Raw genomic sequence first — 20,840 nt, 5'->3', positions numbered from 1 at the left:
TATATATATATATATATATATATATATATATATAAGTTTGTAAAGTACATTTGTATAATAAAATTGCAATGTATGTTTACATACTAAAAACCTTAAAAATGGTTACCTAAAACAAAGCAAACAAAAGAAAACCATCTGATGCCATTGATATGAAACTGTAATATTACTACAAGCACTGTCTTCACAGCACACCATGGACCCTGTGATTCTGAGCAACCTGAACTATATGACTGTTCAAAACAAGATTCCAAAATCCTTTCACAACAACACAAGATCATAGGTACTTGAGATGCTTTAGCTCTGGCATCAAGAATCTGAAACTAAACTATAGCTAATAATTGTGTTCCAGACTTGATTTGGCATAAGATAATAAAATCTCTTATTTATTAAAAGAAAAAAAGGACTGCTGTTCCAGGGCAGCCAGGGGTCACATAGAGAAACCCTGTCTCAAAAAAACCAGATTGATGGATAGACAGATTCATAGAAGGATAGGTAAGTAGGTAGGCAGGTTATTAACCAGTATCTACACAAACTGAATTTAATACCAGCTTACAAACATATGATTATTATACTGAGCCAGTTATGCTTTACATCATATTACATACATTACATTTATAGCCCATTAAACAAAACAGAAGCTATTTAAAACTAAGTACACATGCAACATTTCTATTCTTAAAGTATATATAAGCAAGTGCATGTTATATGCCTGAATACATCTGACTCTGGCTTCATCTTGGATGCAAAATCATAAAATTTAAGTTCTTTCACAACGTGAAAATAAAGCTTCTCACACATCAATTATCTGACCAGGTACAGTAGAGTTCACATAACTAGAATATTAATCCTGATTCGAAGTCTTAAAGTTGCCATAGCTTACTAAAATCAAGTAAACAGATGACCAAGTATTAATGTGTCACTGATTATGGAATGTCAGCACTGACTTGTTTACACTCTGCCCTCAGTGCAAATCTCAGTGATGGTAAGATGGGTTATGTTCACTTTTACAGGGTAAGGTCTTCTTTCGTACAGATGTAATATAATCACTCTTCCAAAGACTTAACACTTAATTAAATGAAACTTTCAGTGAAAAAGATGCAATTACTGGTCCATTTTTTAGTATTTTTAAAGGAAACACTATTCCTTCTCGATTTTCATATCTTTATAGTTAATCTACAACTCCAATAAATTGTCTCCTGGCTACAGACATTTGTAGGACCCTCTTCTTCCTTCTATCCTTTTTTAATCACCAAATATTAAGTTTCAATGTCTGCTTTAAAAACAGAATCTCCATACTTATTACACTGTACTACTCAAAAAAATATGATCAATTAGAACAAGGGTATGTATTCAAAAAAGATCTAATAACTTTCTTAAAGTAATGTTTACTTACTAATCATAATTAACTGGGGGCAGGGTCCCTCAATGTCTTAACATGTGAACTCTGGTGCAAACAGTTTTGGAGGACACAAATTAACATTAGAATACAAACAACATTAGGCCAAACCCACTACAGACGGGTTTTTATTTTCATTTGCCACAAATAATTCTCTGAATCTGAAATGGCCATCTTCTAATGGCTATGTATATAATGGATGTATTAAAGTATTTCAAAATGAATGCTATAATGTACCACAAAACTGGGTTTAACACTCCAAATACTGTATGGTATTATCAAGGGTTGGGTTATTCCTCAAAAATGACAAGCATTAATCATTTAGAGAAAAGAGAATAAGAACCCAGATTACTCATAATACAAGTTTTACCATTCTGCTCTAATTTTATACCATAAATTAGTTAGGCAAAACACAAAACAGCAGTGATACCTACAGAACACGATGGGTTTTAAAAAATGATGACAGAAAATTGACTGGAAACTGAATGATCTGGGAAGAGATGGAGGAGGGTAGTGACTATTACCAAAATACAACATAAAACTTTCAAAGAATAAAAAGATATGTAAAATAGTCACTGATGGCATTCTATTAATTGTTATTTATAAGCCTTGCATGTGTCTCTTCTAGGTATAGTTCCTCACATACATAGTACAACTTCTCAAATATGGAAGAAACAAAATACAGGGCACAGTAGTAATAGGATATCATGTACTGAAAAGGCAATGTTAGAAATATTTAGAAAAATGTAAAAGTTTATTGACAAAAGTCGTACTTTAAACTGGCTCTAAGTAGAAAACTCAAATGTCATTCATCTGAACTAAGCAGGCCAAGCAAAATATCCTATAATCCCTATGTTCTCTTCAATGTCGAAATGGGTGGGTAAATTTAAAGCCTCTTCTCTCAAGAGTTGCTTTATAGGCAATTTTCTCCCAGTATCAAGGCCTGCAGTTTCCATGTGGCTGCCAGTTTGTGATTAAATTCATCACCTTTATTTTAAAAATGTGCTTTACTCCATGGCCTGCTGCACAAAAACTGTAAGAAAAACATTTTTCACTGCTAACAGCAAGATCATTCTAAGGCAACTACCACATCCTCACAGACCTTAACTTCCTTAACCTACTGCAGCAGCCAATCACACAGAGAAAATCTAACAACTGAGAAACCTACAGAAACTGAATCCTATAGAAACACCATGTTTTAAGGCCTCTTAATAAAACGTAACTAAACATTCAGCTTAGATGTTTCATTTTTTTTTAACATCTTTTTTTTACTTTGCCATGATAGAGAATAAAACCACAATTAGTGTACTGACAGGCAGGTGCTCTACCAAGGAACTATATACTTCCAGCTGTCAAACCTGAAATTTGTAAAGAACTACAAGAAGTCAATGTCTACAATATTTCCAAAGTCTAATAAAAAGACACTATTCTTAGGCACTAGAAAATTATGTGCTTATCTTTTTATTCCATTGTTTACAAGTTCATGGCTTGATTCAGAGTTTAACTTTTACCATCTGGGCACAGGGCCAATAGTCAAACACAAATGTTTACATAGTATTTCTACCTGACAGTTCCTTTTCAAACTTGGGGGAGAAGGCTGTCAGAAAAGAAATGTTTCTCAAATAGATAAATTTAAACTAGTTAATATATTTAGAAAAATATTCTTATTAATTTGTGAAGTTTAATATTTTAAAGATTGGCTATGTAACTAACTTTTAACAAACTTGGCCACAAGCCAAAAATTCAAAGCTCATATAAACATATTTGGTATTTTTCATTTTAGAATGTAGAAAGAATACCAGAACTAAATCTCTTTAGTAAGAGAAATTATCAGATTATAAAACATATGTTCTCTAAAGAAATGTTCATCTTCCGGCTAGAAAATCTGGTATCTCCTTAAAGTTGGGTATGGTTTCATTAACATTAAGTCTTCTCCAGACCATTGTATCTCACTTATTTCTATATCCATAGCACCCAGTAAGATGTTAAGGGGAAAGATTGTTGAAAATAATAAATAAATGAATAAGATATACTATAACAAAAGTCAACATTACCTTTTTGATAACTATAAGCCAAAACATTAAATTAGTATTAACCAGCATTTTTAGATTAAATGTATTTTTCAAAAACTAAATTGTATTGCAGATACAACAGTGAAACATTTCCTAAACATTCATATTAGTTATATAAATACACATATAGACATACATACTTTACTTTGATAACAAAGTATTTCTCTTGGTTATTAGCATTTAAGAATTTTTGTTTGTACAGTCAGTATACAAATATTGCTAATGGAGACAACCAAGAGACTCTCAATTTATGACATGATGAAACACATCTGTGATCAAAGCCCTAGAGAAGTGGTTCCAGGAAGTTCAAGACCAGCCTGGGCTAGTGTAGAACATATTCAAAAACCCAAATTGGGAGGAGGAGGGAGAAGGAGGAGGAGGAAGAAACAACCAACCAACCAGCCCAGGACACACTGAGGGTCCTCTTTATTACCAGCATTCATTCTCTCCAGCACTGTCTTGTTCTTTCTCCCCTCTTCAGGGTCCAAGCCATCTATACAAATCACAAAGTAACTCATAATTCAATTCTCAAAGTTGACTTTGAGACACAACTTTAGCTATCATGTAACAAAATAAGCTTGCTATTACATATCCTATGGCATCCAGCTAACTCATACCTGAAAACCAAATTTTATATAGATGAAAATGCTGCACAAAAACTGTAAGAAAAACATTTTTCTTAAAATAAAATAGCACCACACCCCTCCTTACCACAACATAATATACAATTTTCCTATAACCGAAAACTAACCTAGGATTTTCAAATTCATATTTTATCTTCCCTAATTATTTTCATATCCAACACACTTCACTTTCTATTTACTCATCCAACCCAGTACTGGAAATTGAACCTCGGACCTTGAATGTGCAAGGCAAGTGGTCTACCAATGAAGATAGTACCACCAAAACAGACCCTCAGCCCTCACACTGCCTTTCTAAGATTAAGAAAAACTTCATCTTAGCCCACAAAGTACAGACAATACAAAACAGCAACACAAATGGTTGTAAATAGTAGACAGCTGGCAACTGCAAACAACGACTCTTTTGTCTTTGGTTAATGGTGGTTTAAGGATAATGAGTCTGTGCACTGTATACTTAATTTTGTTCTTATTTGGAAGAAATGTTTTAAAAAAGACTTGGGAAATATGTAAAGTAACAAAATAAAATTTAAAATAATTGAGACTTCACATCTGAAGATAGCACAGATTAATAGTTATAATAAAAATTTCTTAGAGATCAGGCTTAAAGGTACTTTTTACTTGCTAACAATAGAACTTAGATATTTTCTACAAAAGAGCCAACTTAGCTACTATTCCTGAAACCAGCAATGTCTAGACCATGGTACTCAACCTGTGTGTTGCAACCCCTTTGAGTATTGAATGACCCTTTCAAGGGTTCATATATCCTGCGTGTCAGATATTTATGATTCCAAACAGTAAAATTACAGTGATAAAGTATCAATGAAAATTGTATGGCTGGGGTCACCACAACATGAGAAACTGTATTAAAGAGTGGCAGCATTAAAAAGGTTGAAAGCCGGTTCTGACCATTAAATCTCTTCATGTTTTCATCAATGAAGTGTGTGTGTGTGTGTGTGTGTGTGTGTGTGTGTGTACGCGTGCATACATAATGACGCTGTGACTGAGTTTCAAGATTCTTTCCAATTCCAAAACTTTGAAATTGTAGTATTTCTATGAAAAAGGCTAACTCTTGTTTGTTTGCAGAGCAGAAGATTATATCCAACGCCTTAAATATGCCAGGTCACCCAACACTCTACCAGGTCCTTTTATAGTGTACACAGTGACTTTAGGGCCAATTATGAAACTCTTGTTTCCCTCACACTCCCAATCTAAGATATGCCAGTACCCAAAAGATACAAAAACCTGAAAGAGAGAAACAGCAGTATCAAGTACAGCAGCCTGTCTCATTAAGGGATTTCATTGTAACTGAATGCTTATACAACTAAAGAAAACCTAGTTAAAAGCAGAAACACTGTGGTAGATCAAAGTTGCAAACAATTAAGAGCCCTGAAAGGAAAATCTTTAAATAGCTCTCTTGTCTCCTGTTTGGAGCATAAACTTCAAGTATTTAAAGTGTAATTCAAAATGTCCTTGTACAAGGACACTGTTCCTAGGTCTAGTGCATAGTCCTATACCATTTAAATTCTGTCCTTTGAGAACAGGTCCGAGTTCATCTCTTCTTCAGAACCACTGGTTAACCTCCCAATCTAAAGTAGTCTTTCTAGTACCAGGCTTTAGTCTCTGTTTAGGTTATCAATAATAACTGTGAAATAATTCTGAAGTTGTGGTATATTCCCCCATATCCCATACATTATTTTAGTTATGTCATTAAAAATTAGCATGCGAAATAGGGTGCTCTGCAATTCAAAACACTACAGAATAATAATCACTTTCTATTAAATTCACCAAAAATACTCACTTTACATTAAATACATTGCAAACCTATGAGTTTGAAATTCATTGACCCAGTCATAAAAGTTTTCTGGGACTTACTATCAGACATTAGAAATCATTTATCACACACGGACACACACACAGAGACACACACACACAGGTATCCTAAAAGCAAAATGGCATGTCAAAAAAATCAAAACCACCAGCACAAAAAAAAGTCAGTAACTAATACACTTCAACAACATCAAATGACAACAAAAAAATTGGAAGCTAGAAGATGCAAAAAAGATATATAGCTCATGAATGCATCCGTGTGTGTGTGTGTGTATGTGTGTGTGTGTGTGTTAAAGAAACACAAAGGGCTAGTATTTCAGTGGGTGTTCAATTCTGTTATATCCATTAATATCTATTAATAATAAAGCTTAGAAGGAAGCTAAGGAAAACTCAGTACCTATTAATTATATGTGGTTTTCACTGACACATCTAAAACTTTTCCTAAGGAGTATTTGTTAGTAAAACACATCTGTCTAGTTCTTTCAACAACTTCTTAATTAGTAAGAGAAAAGAATTCAAGCTTCTCAAAAGTTTACACACTAAGAAACAATGTTCAAAATATGCACACCAGACTCCTCATTCTTTGTCTTTGTTGTTGTTTTGAGACAAAGTTTCTTTACTTAGGTCTTGGCTGTCCAGGAACTCACCCTGTAAAACCGGGTAGAGCATGGGGAGGTTGGAAGGGATGGGAGAGGGGGGTGTCTTGAATTCACAAAGATCCTCCTGCCTCTGCCTATCTTCTGAACGCTGGGATTAATGCATGTGCCACGATAAAAGCTGAGCTTTCTCACCTACTCTCTTCTGAAGGGAAATACAGTTCTGCTCCTAAATGAAAATGTCTGCATTCAATTCTCTATAAGCATTGTAGAAAATCAGCAAGTATAATACAAGTTGGTATAGTTGTACCAAAGTTCCTATGTCAGTTTCTTCCTTCCTGAATCTCCATAGAGAAGACACATCCTTTCATTATACTGGGAGTTTAATTTCAAGTGACTGAGAAATAGTACTTCACAACTGGAAGAAAACTAATACAATAACCAAGAAAAATGTGATAATATTAAAAAGGCACACATTTCCCAAACAGTAATGAACAGCATTTTTTTTCAACAATTGTTAAGGCACATTTTAAAACAAATTATATAACACTGCCAAAAAAAACTAACAAGAAATCCTGTAATGCTATAAACTCAGCAATAAAGTGAGATAAGATATGGTTTAACTGCTGATAACTTTTTATCGCTGTAATAAACTATGATCCTCAAAAGAACTTTCTCCTCATATAACATAATAGCTACGACTCACCTTTTTTCTAATATTACTAAACAGCAATCACTGATCCAAGATTCAGGACAGTATGGATTATGAGCAAATGCATGCTTAGTATGTAACATATTATATCACCCCAAATAACTGTTCAATACTAATATAAAAACAGAAAACATTACAGGAAAAATTATAATCTATCTGCTAGTTACATTAAATAGTCAACCTATAGTCTCTTAAAGACTAAATCTTTAAAGATACAACCTTAGGCACACTTACCATCATAAGGACAATTAACTACAACTCATACTATTCCTGAGCAGCCCCTTCCCTTATAATAGAAAGGATAAAATGTTCTTTTCTGACAAAGTCACTTCCCAACACATTTTAGTCACTAAATGCTCTTGTGTGTACTGACATCCCCATCTGCTGGAACATAAGTTCCTTACTGTTAAAGATTCTTAACGACAAAAAGGTTGCAGTAAAGATTTTCCAAGTACAGCTTCAAAGCATCCTTTCTACCAAGGAGGTTTGTCTACCTGTAACTTTCACGGGCACTGTTCTGTTCCTTTCCTTCAGGATAAGATCTAAAGCATTAGTCTAAAGAGGAAACTTTCTCCTTTTAAAATACACTGTGGATCATATTTCCATCATCCACACAAGGTCCACATACACACAGATACACACAGACACATAGACACAGACAGACACACACAGACACACACACACACACACTTCTCATTTTAAAAGATATTTGTTCTCCTAATCTCTGCTGGGTTTAAGGTAAAAGCTACTTTAAAAGGTACAATAAAAGAGCTTACACAGTAAATATTAATATCAAAAAGTAGATAGTAAGATTTAGTAGTGAAGGAAAACACTGCACATAAAATCAAAACACACTAGAAATGAGAATCACTACACGTAAATTTGTAATGTGTAAAAACGAGAAAGACCATTTAAATATATTTAGAAGTTTGCAGATTATTTTGATTTTGAGAATATCTCCTTTATACTATAGAAATAAGTAAGTACTAATATCACCATCAAGAATGATATGGGGGCTGTAGTAATGACTCAGTGGTTAAGAGTACTGGCTGCTCTTCCAGGGGACACAGATGTGATTCCTATCACTCATATGGTGACTCAAAACTGTAACTCTATTCCAGGAGGTCTAACACCCTCTTCTAGCCTCCATGGGCATCAGGTACACGTGCAGACATACATGCAAGCAAGATAAACATAAAATATAACTTTAAAAATATTTTGGTGTAGAAAAAGAATGATAAAATTGTGATAAAACTAAACCAAAAGTGCAGAGACAGACTGATTAACTTTAAAATGAACAGTGCCTACCAGCACCCCCAGGAAATAGATGGAAAGATAATCTCACAACAACAATGATGAATAGTTTGTACCTATATGTAGTCTGTAACACCATTCAGAATGGAAAAGAACTTTAGTGAAAACGCTAGTTTTACATATGGAGCAGAAAACACACATAGTTGAGGAATATACTGTCCCAAAAAGCAAGAAACATTCCAATAGACAAAGGAGCCAATCTGATTATCCCTGACCGCAACTTATCTATGAAATCCATGCACTTAATAATGATGAGTATAAAAGGTCGCCATTTAAGCGGCTAACAACTCTATGACTGCATAATGAGAAATCTACATAGCTTTCCCAATAGGATTTTATTTCAAATAATACCTACCCTGTTGTTCAAAGTTTAACTTTTCAGACTACCAAGATACTGGATGAAAAGTATTAGAATAAGAAAAGCATCATGGTAGATGTTCTCATGAAATGAATTCAGGCACATAAGCAGCTGTTAACCATAGCATAAAGGGTTCATACGCAAACCTAAGGCTGATTTAGGTTCTGATCAAAACAGAAATAAAGCCTTCGTTTTACAGAAGGGAACCACCCAGACTCAGGCCTCTGCACTCTAATCTAGATAACAATCTGAGCCTCACTAACAGTGAAACTGACTACTGTCTCTACTGACATACTACAACTTAAAAGAACACACCACCACCTCTGATATATTCCAAACATGCTATATTCCAATCTGCCTTGCCTTTTAAGTCTAACTTCCTAAACCTAGTGAGGTGGCAGCACTCATATAATTCCTACATTTGAGAACAGGAGGATCATTACAAATTTGAGGCCACTCAACACTAAACACACAGTAAGTTCAAAGGTAGTCTGATATACAAAGCCAAGACCCAGTCTTAAACATACAAAACAAATACAAAATTATAAATAAATATATAAATATAATTTCCAAACTACTAAGGATACAAAGAATAAGGAAGCCGGGCGTGGTGGCACACGCCTTTAATTCCAGCACTTGGGAGGCTGAGACAGGCGGATTTCTGAGTTCAAGGCCAGCCTGGTCTACAAAGTGAGTTCCAGGACAGCCAGGGCTACACAGAGAAACCCTGTCTCGAAAAAAAAACAAAANAAAAAACAAAACAAACAAACAAACAAAAAAAAGGAACAATTTCCCAACAAAGAAGTTCAAGTTGAGGCGGGGGGGGGGGGGGGGGTTCTGAGACAGGGTTTTCTGGAGCTCACTTTGTAGACCAGGCTGTCCTTGAACTCAGAAATCCACCTGTCTCTGCCTCCCAAGTGCTGGGACTAAAGGCATGCTCCACTACGCCCAGTTGAGGCATTTTTTTTTTTAGTTTAAAAAAAATTTTTTTTAATTTTTATGTAATAAAAAGTAAAAGTCCTTGAGGCATCTGTCAGTCTCTCACACAGGACACTAAAGTTAATGGAGAAGAACAGGGAGTCCAAGTCTGAGATTATAAATATGAGAAAATAAAAGATCTTCTGTCCCTGGGGTGGGGAGGTAGATGAGAGGATGGGAGAACAAGACTGGGTGGGACCCAGCAGAGACAGAGCAGGAACCTCCCCCACCCCTGCTGGACCCCAGCCTGGCCCTCTTCAAGGACCTTTCCCATTCAAGGTGCTTGGCAAGAATTCCCCAACTACCCCAAGGGTTGGGGACGGGGCTAGGACTGGTCACAGCTGCTGGGGGGAAGAGACATAGATCACTTCCCTCCACTCAAGGAGGTCTCAGGTCCTGGCCAGGACAACCTTCAGTTCCCCAGGGAGTGGAAGGGGAGCTGCTGGGAGGGATGAGATTGAACTGGTTGGAGGGGAAAGCAAGAAAACAGGGGCATTAGAACCGGAGCAGCTGTCCCTGTCAATGCATCCACGGGGTGAGGGGTGTGGGAAGGAGCAGCCTCCTAGAGGAGTCTCAGGGGGCTGTCAGAAGCACAGGTCAATTACTGTTTCCCAGTAGGCCAGAGCCCTTACTCAGGGACCCAGCTCAGCCCTCCCTCAAGGTTGAGGCATTTTTTTAAAGATGTTTTCAAATTTTAAAAGTTTTTTAAATTATAACAAGGTCTAATTATTTGAACCTTGCAGGAATAAAGAACACTCCAGATGCAACTACAGAAATCTGAGTAGTGACTCTTGTTAATGTGGTGTCACTAACAAAATATATTAATTTTGAAAGATACAAACTTTAAAAATGGAATATCAATGTATCTCTATTGTATTTTAACCAATACTGAAAATACAGCTAAGCAGAAGTAACACAGATCAGCTAGAGCAATGCTCAGAAAATCTTCACTGTTTGCTAACACAGATTTAACACAAGATATCATTTTGAAAAACATCTCACCAAGCCAAGCTAGTTAAATTCTAAGAGTCAACAAAAGCAAGAATTTCTTCATTCTTTTCAACTTTCATCCAAAAAATTTAAAAAGTACAATTTTTGTCAGGCAGTGGTGATGCAATGCACGCCTTTAATCCCAGCACTCCAGAGACAAATACAAATGGATCTCTTGAGTTTCAGGACAGCCAGGGCTACACAGAGAAACCCTGTCTCCCCTCCCCCAACCCCAGCCCCTCAAAAAAAAAAAAAAAAAAAACCCAAAACAACAATAAAATTCAATCCTCTCTTAAGTGACCAAAATTGGGCTGAAAACTATACACACATGCACATGCACGCACACATACAAACATGCACAGTCACACTTTTCAGTCATAATAAAACACACAAAGGATGCATTGGTCTAAACAGAAAACTATCTTTTAAGTTTGCAGAAGAGGGCTTATTTACTATGAAGCCTTGTGGGGAAAGGAATTGTAATAAGTCAACCATATAGAAATGCTTAACTTTGTATTATCCTGTTTCTATATATGACTATATGTCATGTGTTTTTATTAGCTTATTATGCACAAGAAATTAGGGGCTGGTGAGATGGTTCAGCAGGTAAGAGCACCCGACTGCTCTTCCAAAGGTCCTGAGTTCAAATCCCAGCAACCACATGGTGGCTCACAACCATCCCTAACGAGATCTGACTCCCTCTTCTGGTGTGTCTGAAGACAACTACAGTGTATTTATATATAATAAATAAATAAATCTTTAAAAAAAAAAAAAAAGCACAAAGCGGTTAAAAATAAAAAAAGAAATTCACTATGACACACCCAAAACAAAAAGTCCAAAACTTCAGCAAAGCACTAAGAATCTCTGGAATAAAATGCAACTATCAAGTCCAGAATTTAGAAGCACCACAACCCAGTCCTGATTCTGCCTACTCTCTCATCTTCACTTACTGTTTACACTGCTACTGTCCAAGCACTTGCCATTTCAACTAACCAACTAATCAATATACACATTCTAAGATGGCATCACCATCGCCGGTTCTCATCCTTTTGTTTGGTTGCTTCAGGGTCTTCTTAGACAGTCCTGACTAGCCTAGAACTTGCTATGTACATCAGGCTGACTTTAAACTCAGGCATGTGCTACTGTGTACAGATATGGTGGCATCTTTTGACTACCTTTCTGACACTGCCATCCTTTCTTTCTCCGAGAACGTACCTTCCCACTCGTCTCGTTCCAGACTACCAAGACCAGGTTACACTACTCAAGAAGATCCACTTGATACTGTAGCTCTGTGACCTGTAAACTACAGTTAAGGATTCTCAAGGACATAAAGCTAATGGATAAAGCACCTTTCTCTGCCTGTCCGGTTTCTCTACCAGATAACTCCCACCAGAAGAAACTTAAAAATACTGGTAGAAAGACTTCTCATATGAGCAGTCTTTTTTTGTATCTTAGCTTATATCCTCAGAATATATGGATTTTGCTTGGAAAGGGAGTTAAATCCATTTGTAAGAATAAAACAAATGATACAGCATTTGCCTAGCACGTGTGAGGCTCTAGGTTCAATTCTTAGCATACAATTCTAAGTAATAAAATTACTTTGCACAGCTAACAAAGAACTGAGATTTCAAAGTTTCTTTTAATAAAATTACAAATGAACAGTCACTCATCCTCCATAAACTGGTATAGGGAATAGGATGTAATAACTGAATGCAGCACACCTACTCCTCAGCTCAGTCTGTCTTTAGAGCAGAGATTCTCAACCTGTGGGTCGTGACCCCACCAGAGATGGGAACACCCTTTCACAAGAATCACTTATCTGATAACCTGCATATCAGATATTAACATTACAATTCATAACAGTACAAAATTACAGTTATGAAGCAGCACCAAAATAATTTTATAATAGTTGGAGGTCACAACATGACTGTATTAAAGGGTCACAGCAGCTGCTTTATATAGTGTCATTCTCCAGTTACCTCCCTGATTTAAAAACAACAAGAACAGAGCTATTGCCCCATGCAGATCTAAAAGTAAAGCAAACTTATGTTCCTGGCTTGAATCACTTAACAGTATTAAGCCTCTATATTAAGTCTTCTAATGAGAAATACTGCTTCCTCTGAGTGGTTACTAAAAATAACAGTAATAAAAATAGCCACAGTGGTAAATGAACACTGAATTCATTTGTTACAGGGCTCTATTCTTTGCTTACAGAAAAGTTCAAATAAATTTAAATCCTCCAAACACACCTTTGGTTTCTTACTTTTAGAATTATAACTGTCAAAAAAAATCTTATTTTTTAGCTATTTTAGGAATAATATATATTCTAGCTCCAAGAAACTGATCAGCATTTGTTAAAGTCCAACATAGCACAGAATTGGCAAAATTACTTCCATTTTCGTTCTGTTCACAACTGGAAGCTCTAACAGTTTTTTCAGTGTGTGGAAATATGTTGTAATTCTCTTCTTCTCAGTCCACTTACATGAATGGCACATCATAAAACAGATCAGCATACAGAATAAAGAAAGAACCCTGCACCACCTTTGCAACAACCAAACTTGTGATAAGAGCAAGTCCCCACCCTCTCCAGACTATGTCTACATATTTCTGATCTCTGGTCCTAGCAGTTCTGAATATGATCACTTGATCTGCACTAATTTCCCTCTACCAAGACTCAACCAAGAAATGTCTTTCTTGGAGTTATTTCTTTATTCTCTTCCACACTATCTATGAGGAAATTTTGAAACTGGATAAAGAATGACATTGAAGTTTATACAACATTTCAAATTTTTTAAATCCTTATTTTTAATTTTTTCTTGTTTTATGTGTGTATGAGCATTTTGTTTGCACATATGATATACTGTACACTGTGTGAATGTATGTGCCTAGTGCTCAAAGAGGCTAGAAGAGGATGTCAGATGCCCCTGGCCTGGAGTTACAGATGGTTGTGGGCTGTAATGTGGGTGCTGGGAATTGAATCCAGGTCCTCTAGAAGAATAGCCAGTTCTCATCTGCTGAGCCATCTCTCCAGCCCCAAAAAGTCTGTATTATTTTTCCTAAGTATGCTCTTAAGACTTTAACAGATGTATCCTTGATTTTGTCCTATGTATTTCAAATCATAAAATTAGCTCCCAATAACTTGCTACTGACCAAATTGACCGTGCCCTGACTTTGTGATGATTTGGTTTTGTACTAAATCCAGAACAAGGCTTAAAAACATAATCAACCCTGGGCCCAGCAGATGATTGTCACTACCTCCACAAACTGCTTCCTGTCTTTCCTCTAATCTAAGTTCACCAGCTAGCTCCATTAGGCTGGCCAGCACTCACTTGGTGTCTTCCTTTACAGATCCACAAGCACTCTCAAGCACTCCTTCTTGTACCATGCCCACAACAAAGGACAACTTTGTAGAGTTAGCTGCCTTTTCATGTTTTTTTTTTTCCTGGCAGTCTATTCTTTGAACAGGATCTAAAACAACCTTAATTTGACAAATTCTGCTCATAAAAATGACAGTAATTGACTCTAGCTGCATATGTATCAAAAGATGGCCTAGTCAGCCATCACTAGAAAGAGAGGCCCATTGGACATGCAAACTTTATATGCCCCAGTACAGGGGAACGCCAGGGCCAAAAAATCGGAATGGGTGGGTAGGGAAGTAGGGGGGAGGGTATAGGGGACTTTTGGGATAGCATTGGAAATGTAATGGAGGAAAATACGTAATTAAAAAAAATGACTGTAATGATACAAAGCCTATATATTGACTTTAAGAGCAAATGGCTAAAAAAAATTACCTACATTAATTCCATAATGCCAAAGCTTGCAAAAACTAATATAAGCATTGACATGTTTCTGACTATGGATGGACATTTGGGTATAAGGAATGCCAGAAACAACTCTACAAAAGCAAAGGAATTTTATATTTCTAATTCCTACCCGTATCAATGGTTATAAAGTAAAATAAATATTAAACACCTACAGAACAAGTACTACAAACAGTAATATTACAAGAGGAGAGGGGAATTTTTAAAGGAAAGAAAATGCATTTACCTTTGTTCAAAGCTTTCACTGATTATTACAAAACTGCTTTATGTATTTAAAGTATTAGTGTTTTATTCCACCTTCGTATTGTGATTAAAAGCATTTTAAGAAAAAAACTAGAAATCAAAAGGAATGTAAGTGATTTAAAATTTAAACATGAAAGTGTGTTGCAAGTTCTGAATTGTACACATGGAGTGAATCACTTCTAGCAAGGCATACAGAAACAAATCAGATCTAAGTTCCAATTGTGATAACTACGTAAGAAAACACCAGACAGAAAATGGTTTGTATTTATAAACTTTCTTCCTAATAGAGACACATGAAAATGACAAACTATAGTAATTTTAGTGCTTATCTTTATTTTGTTTTTAATATTAAGTGAAAATGATCCTGGAAGAAATCATTCCTTGGACATCAAATAAGTTGTCTATGTGCTCCAAGATTTAAAAAGCTCAATTTTTTAAAAAGGTATATACATTTCCTAAAAGAAATCATTGCAAAGGGGGGGGGGGAATCTTGCATTTAAAATCCCTACTGTATTGCCTTAATGTCAACTAAAGAACGAAGAAAAAAAAATCGTCAAGTCATCCATGTAAAGAAACCAGCACATGGTTTTAATCATGACCTCCTAACATGGATCCATTTCATCCATCCCTCAGCCTTAAAATAGATTCTTAGCTATCCCCACAACAGTTGACATACTAGGAGCAGAAAGTTGCTCAGTGCGCTATTTTCTGAGTTATCAACAAACAAAACCTAATAATGTCACAGCACATTCCATTTCAGACAGAAAGGGAGAATTTTTGCTTACAACAGCATCAAACAAACGGAATTTCTCAAATAAATCAAAATGCAGGTCCTATGTTTATATAAAGTTGTCCATATAATCAAATGGTTTAATTAATTCTTAGTACCAAAAACAAAAGGAAAGCAAAAAACTATACATCTAAATACAGCAGCTGAAAAAGGTGCTTCTCTACCCTGCTTTCTCAAGGGTCTCAGCAGCACAGGGTTATACCTGTCAGATTTTGTCACAGGGCTCTGCTTCCCTTTTGGATACTAAAAATCACTTGATCTGATGGAACATTGTTAGACTCCAGCTTCAGGACAGAGATGGGGCCATGATTAACAGAGATACACAATGTTCAAACCACCTAAAAAGCCAAATGCTGATCTGAGACAGCTCTGAAGGTCCCTATCATCAAACACACCCACTCTCACGCAAATGAGAATTTTTATTTTAACGTTCTCATACTCATCTCAGAAAAGGCAATGATAGCAAATATACTAGGAAATGTGACTCTCTAAGCCCTACTTCTACTATAAACTTAATTGTGCTATTGTTTAACAGTACAACCTTAACTATAAAACACGATGAAGCTTACCACCTCCAACTCTAGAGCAGTGTGATGTAAATGCAGAATAAACTCGCAAACGATTGCTTCCATTAGACCCACACAGAGCTGTGCTATCTCCTGAGGAGCATAGTGGAAAGAACTGGTGAAAAATAGCAGCTTATTACAAAAGCAACGGATTGCAAAAGCAATGTCCTAGCTCCTAAACAAATTAGCTACCCCACCTTACATAAAATATGCTTGACACAAATAATAACTGCTGTCAATAATGACTTGCTTTTTAGACAAAAGAAAATCTAAAAATTTAACAAACTATATCACCTATGTCCTCTCAGTATCTACGGCCATGCAAAGTTTTAAGCCATAGTGTTTATGGACAAACAAGACTTTTCAAAAAGAAAAGAATTAAAATTCAAAAAAAGCAGAGGTACGACATCTGCAACACTGAACACATTCTCAAAGATAAACAGCAAAGGTGATTTTAATCAGTTAGGGAGCAGGAAATTTTATGAAAAAGGGTTATCTAAAACTAAAAGCATTTTTAAACCATTCATGCAACATCTAACATATTTGTTTACTTTTCCTAAATTATACTCTAGTTTTTCTGACAAGCTTCTGTAAAAATATTCAGACTGCCCCCTTTCATCAAACCACACCCTTCTCATTTTCATAAAAGCAGCCTCTCTCTCATAATCCTGGAATTAAGACTGGAAATTCGATGTTCATGTATCACATTCTTGCTTTTCTCTACTTGTTATTTGTCTATGTTATTTACTGCTGCACGTCTTCATATTAAATTGCAAAATGTTTATTTTTAAAAATGTTTTGCATTTAACTCGTTTTCATTACAAAGAAAAGTCTTTAAGATAATTTGTGTGTAACTTTATCCCAGGGATAAAGTTAAAATCTTAAGAGAAAGCATTTTAAGACCCACATTTTATTTGTAATCTTCTGCTCACCTCTAATTAAATGATCCTTTAAGTCTTAGAAGTATTAACTCAAGTTATAGCTTTTATTTAGGAATTGCCCTGGCCTAAAATATATTGTTAGCTTTAAAACAAAACTATCCTGCTAAAGATGCTAGGAAAGAAAGACTGCCACAACTCACCAAGCAGAACTAACAGCCAACAGAAGGACTGAGTTACTGCCTACGTTAAGGACTTTGGACTACTTTCTTTTAAGCCAGCAAGAATTAATATACGGATTTCTCTTCTACCATTCAAGTTTTAACAAGTAGAAAACCAACATATTTCACTCCCAAATTTGTTAACAAATCAAATGAAAATTCTCAAACAGGAACTATATTAAAAGTTCACTGCTGGAAAAGAATTTTTAAAATAAAATTGCTAAATAGTCCCATTCAAAGTTTCTAATTATCAGAGAGTAGAGTATCTTACTATCACTGAACAGTTTAATCCCTAAAGTGAAACTTAGTTTTATCTGAATTTAAAAGTAATTTTTCTGCCAAGTGTTACAGACAAAGGAAAATGTAATCCCTAACCATAAACAGAAGTCATCACTAATCTGTTTTGGACAATGGGACGGCACAAGGGGTTAAAGACAAGTTGCCAATTTTCACAATTAAGTCATCTACCAAGAAAATTATGATGATGCACTTAAAAAAGCCAGAAATTTCAAGTCAAATTAAATTTACAGTAAGACTAACAAGTACAGTTAAAAGCTTATAACACACTAGGGACTAGCCCATTTCCTGCAAGTGATGAAAACAATCACAATCCCCAGTCAATCTCCTGTCTCCTATTAAATCGGAGTTATCTGTACTCTGGCCTAATGCTCAGACAAGAACAAACAAACTAAGGTGAAGATGGAGAAAACATGACAAGGAGACACCAAACATTACTTTGAATATTGTAATCCTAAACTAGCTGTCTTCTACATTTGAAACCCAAAGGGTCACTATTTCTAACCAAGAGAAATAAGCCTGTGCAAAGATTGAAATTCCTCTAGTTGAAAGACTTATGCCAACCTCAAAATAAGGCAGTTATTTCTGATCAAGCTGAAAGAGAACACTTGAACAGCCTTTACAATTAATCTAAGAAACGCCTACTAGTTTTCCTTATAACATATCCAAACTTTTTATAAGCTCCACTAAGTCACTTGGGTATACGAAGCATTTTAAGAATGCTTTTTAGTCCATTGTATATGCTGTCTAGTTTGTTGAGTAAGAAATTTCCTCTTTATTGAACTTTAAAAAACTAAATTTTTCTTCATAAATATGCTACTAATATCATGAAAACCAATGCCAAGGAAGAAATATCAATGTATGAGGTGTTTCCGCCCTAATCACATTTGTGAATAATGACAAATGAAGTCATCTAAAAATTTAAGTTTCAACTGCACCTAATATAGGTCAGATTATTAAGCATACTATTTTGTTCCAAACATTTCCAAGGTTAAAAAAAATAACTGGCGCCCCTTAGCGCTCACTTTTGGAAATACTCAATTTAAGAGCTCCAGCTTTTTTTTTTTTTTTTTTTTTTTGGACATTCCAGAAAGTTTTCTGCCTCCACAATTTTTCAAATGCCAACACAAATAGGAAAGGCAAAAACCCTTAAAGGGGCAGCTCAAGTTTTTTCTCCAGGGCAATTTAACACTAACAAATATGCCAACCCAACAATAAAAAATGCCTCTTTCGATGTGTTGCTGTTGCATGTTCATGTGTAAAAGCTGAATGTTTTCTGTTTTAAATACTGCCCAAGACGCCCCATCCAACGGAAGCTCTGAGCATGACTCTTTAACCATCTTTTAGCTCGGGAGTCTTTTGTTCTTCCCTGACATGCCAGCAGATATCCCCAGCTATCTCTAAAATTTTTCGACATTCTTTCTTCTCAAGATCCTAAAATCCATGTTCATCTGTACAACATAGTTTTCCGCTTCCTTTAAACAGTCCACTCTTAGACTTTAAAAGAGAAGACAGAAACTACTCGCTACTCGATTTAAAACAGACTTGTTGGTCCTATCCACCACCACCCCCCAACCCCGCCCCGGGCGTCCACAGAAACCTACAGCTACTGGGAACTAACACTCCAGGTCGCTGCTATGAGCAGTTCCTAAAGGAATTCCAGAGCTGACCAGCACTAATCTCCAGTCAGTCTCCGCTCCCCACAGCGCTCCTAACTCAGCTTCTGCAAACTTCTGCTCTATTTTATCCCCGTCCTTTCAAACTTCCAGCTCCCCGCCCTGCAAACGCAGGCGGCTACGCCGGGAGCGAACCCTCCGCCCCAGTTCTTCCGAACTCGGATTCCGTTCAGGTCTGTCATCGCGGTATTTCGTACTCCTCCCCCACCACCACCACCACCACAGACTAAAGAAAAAAAAAAAAAAAAGTGAAGTTAAACTCCCAAACAGTTCTCGCTTCCCCAAACAAAAGGACAAAAAGTGTTCTACTCTGTCATTTCGTCCTCGCCTTCGGCCACATAAGCACTACTTTTCTTCGGAACCCTACGTGATTCCTGAACATCTCGGGGTCCACTCGGGTACTGCGGGCCACGCAACTCTACCGAAAAGAGCCCGCTAAGCCGGGGCCCCGCGGGCCAGGCGAGGCGGAGCTCGGGGAATCGCGTGGCCCCGCCGGGCCGGCCGAGATGGCCGGGATGGCGGGGAGCCTAAGCCGCCGCGCCGTCGGGAGCCGGCCGCAGCCCCGCAGCCCCGCGCGCTCCCGGGTCCGCCCTCGGGCCTGGCCCGGCCCCGGCCGGGCCGCGAGCCGCCCGCGCCGCCTTTGTGCGCCCGCCCGCCCGTCCGCCTGACCTTCCCGCCGCCCCGCCATCCCGGGCCGCCGCGCCGGGGCCGGGCGCCTCACCTTCGTCCAGCAGCCGCTCGAGGTGGTTGAAGATCCCGCAGAAGTTGGGCAGGCTGCTCATGAGCTTCTTGTCGTTCATCAGCTGCATCAAATAATCTGGGGTGGGCTTCGGCTTCTCCTTCGTTTCCATTTCCCCGACCATATTCCAGGCTCCGCAGCTCACTCCGCCCGCCGCCGCCGCCGCCGCCGCCGGAGGAGAGGAGGGAGGGGCGGGGGCGAGCTCCGGCCGCCGGCCGCTCGGGACGCGGCGTCCCGCTCCGCGCCGGCTCCCGCTCCGGCTCCCGCGCCGAGCCCCGGGGCGGCCGGCTCCGCGCGCCCGCCCGCCCCCCGCAGGCACTTTCGCCCGGCCCGACGCGCCGCGGCCGCCGCTTCCTCGGCCGCCCGGCGCGGCTCCCCTCGCGAGGCCGGCGGCGGAGGCGGGTCTCGGGCCGAGCGCGGCGCGGGGCCGCTGCGCCGCGAGGAGCCGGGGGGCCGCTCGTCGGCCGGTCGCGCCGCCTGCGCCGAAGCTCGCGAGTCTGCGGTGCTGTCCGCCGCGGCGCTCCGCGTTACCGCCGCCGCCGCCGCCGCCGCGCTCCGACTGCGCTCCTCCTCTTCCTCCGCGGCTCTCCTCCTCCTCACTCACTTGGCGGCGGAGTTCGCCTCAGTTCAGGCGGCGCAGCCGGCGGCGGCGGGGGGAGGGGCGCGGGCAGGGCCGGGGGCGGGCGGCGGGCGGGGCCGCGCAGGGCGGCCGTTACGGGGCTGGG

At 38.3% G+C, this 20,840-nt stretch overlaps 1 protein-coding gene across 6 annotated transcripts in view; it reads right to left on the bottom strand.

The window, feature by feature from the left end:
- Qki (QKI, KH domain containing RNA binding) overlaps window positions 1-20,354 on the bottom strand; it is a 116,125-nt gene extending 95,771 nt beyond the window's left edge. For all 6 annotated transcript variants that reach the window (XR_003835275.1, XM_021186104.2, XM_021186105.2 and 3 more), the window contains exon 1: window positions 20,098-20,354. Coding sequence is in view for 5 of the 6 variants with exons in the window: in XM_021186104.2 (XP_021041763.1) it covers window positions 20,098-20,239 (142 nt within the window). In the remaining variant the exon portion in view is untranslated. The remainder of the gene's footprint in view (window positions 1-20,097) is intronic.
- Window positions 20,355-20,840: the final 486 nt, after the last annotated feature.

The sequence above is a fragment of the Mus caroli genome, chromosome 17 (assembly GCF_900094665.2).
Source record: "Mus caroli chromosome 17, CAROLI_EIJ_v1.1, whole genome shotgun sequence".
Taxonomy (NCBI): domain Eukaryota; kingdom Metazoa; phylum Chordata; class Mammalia; order Rodentia; family Muridae; genus Mus; species Mus caroli.
This window is presented reverse-complemented; position numbering and strand designations above follow the sequence as displayed.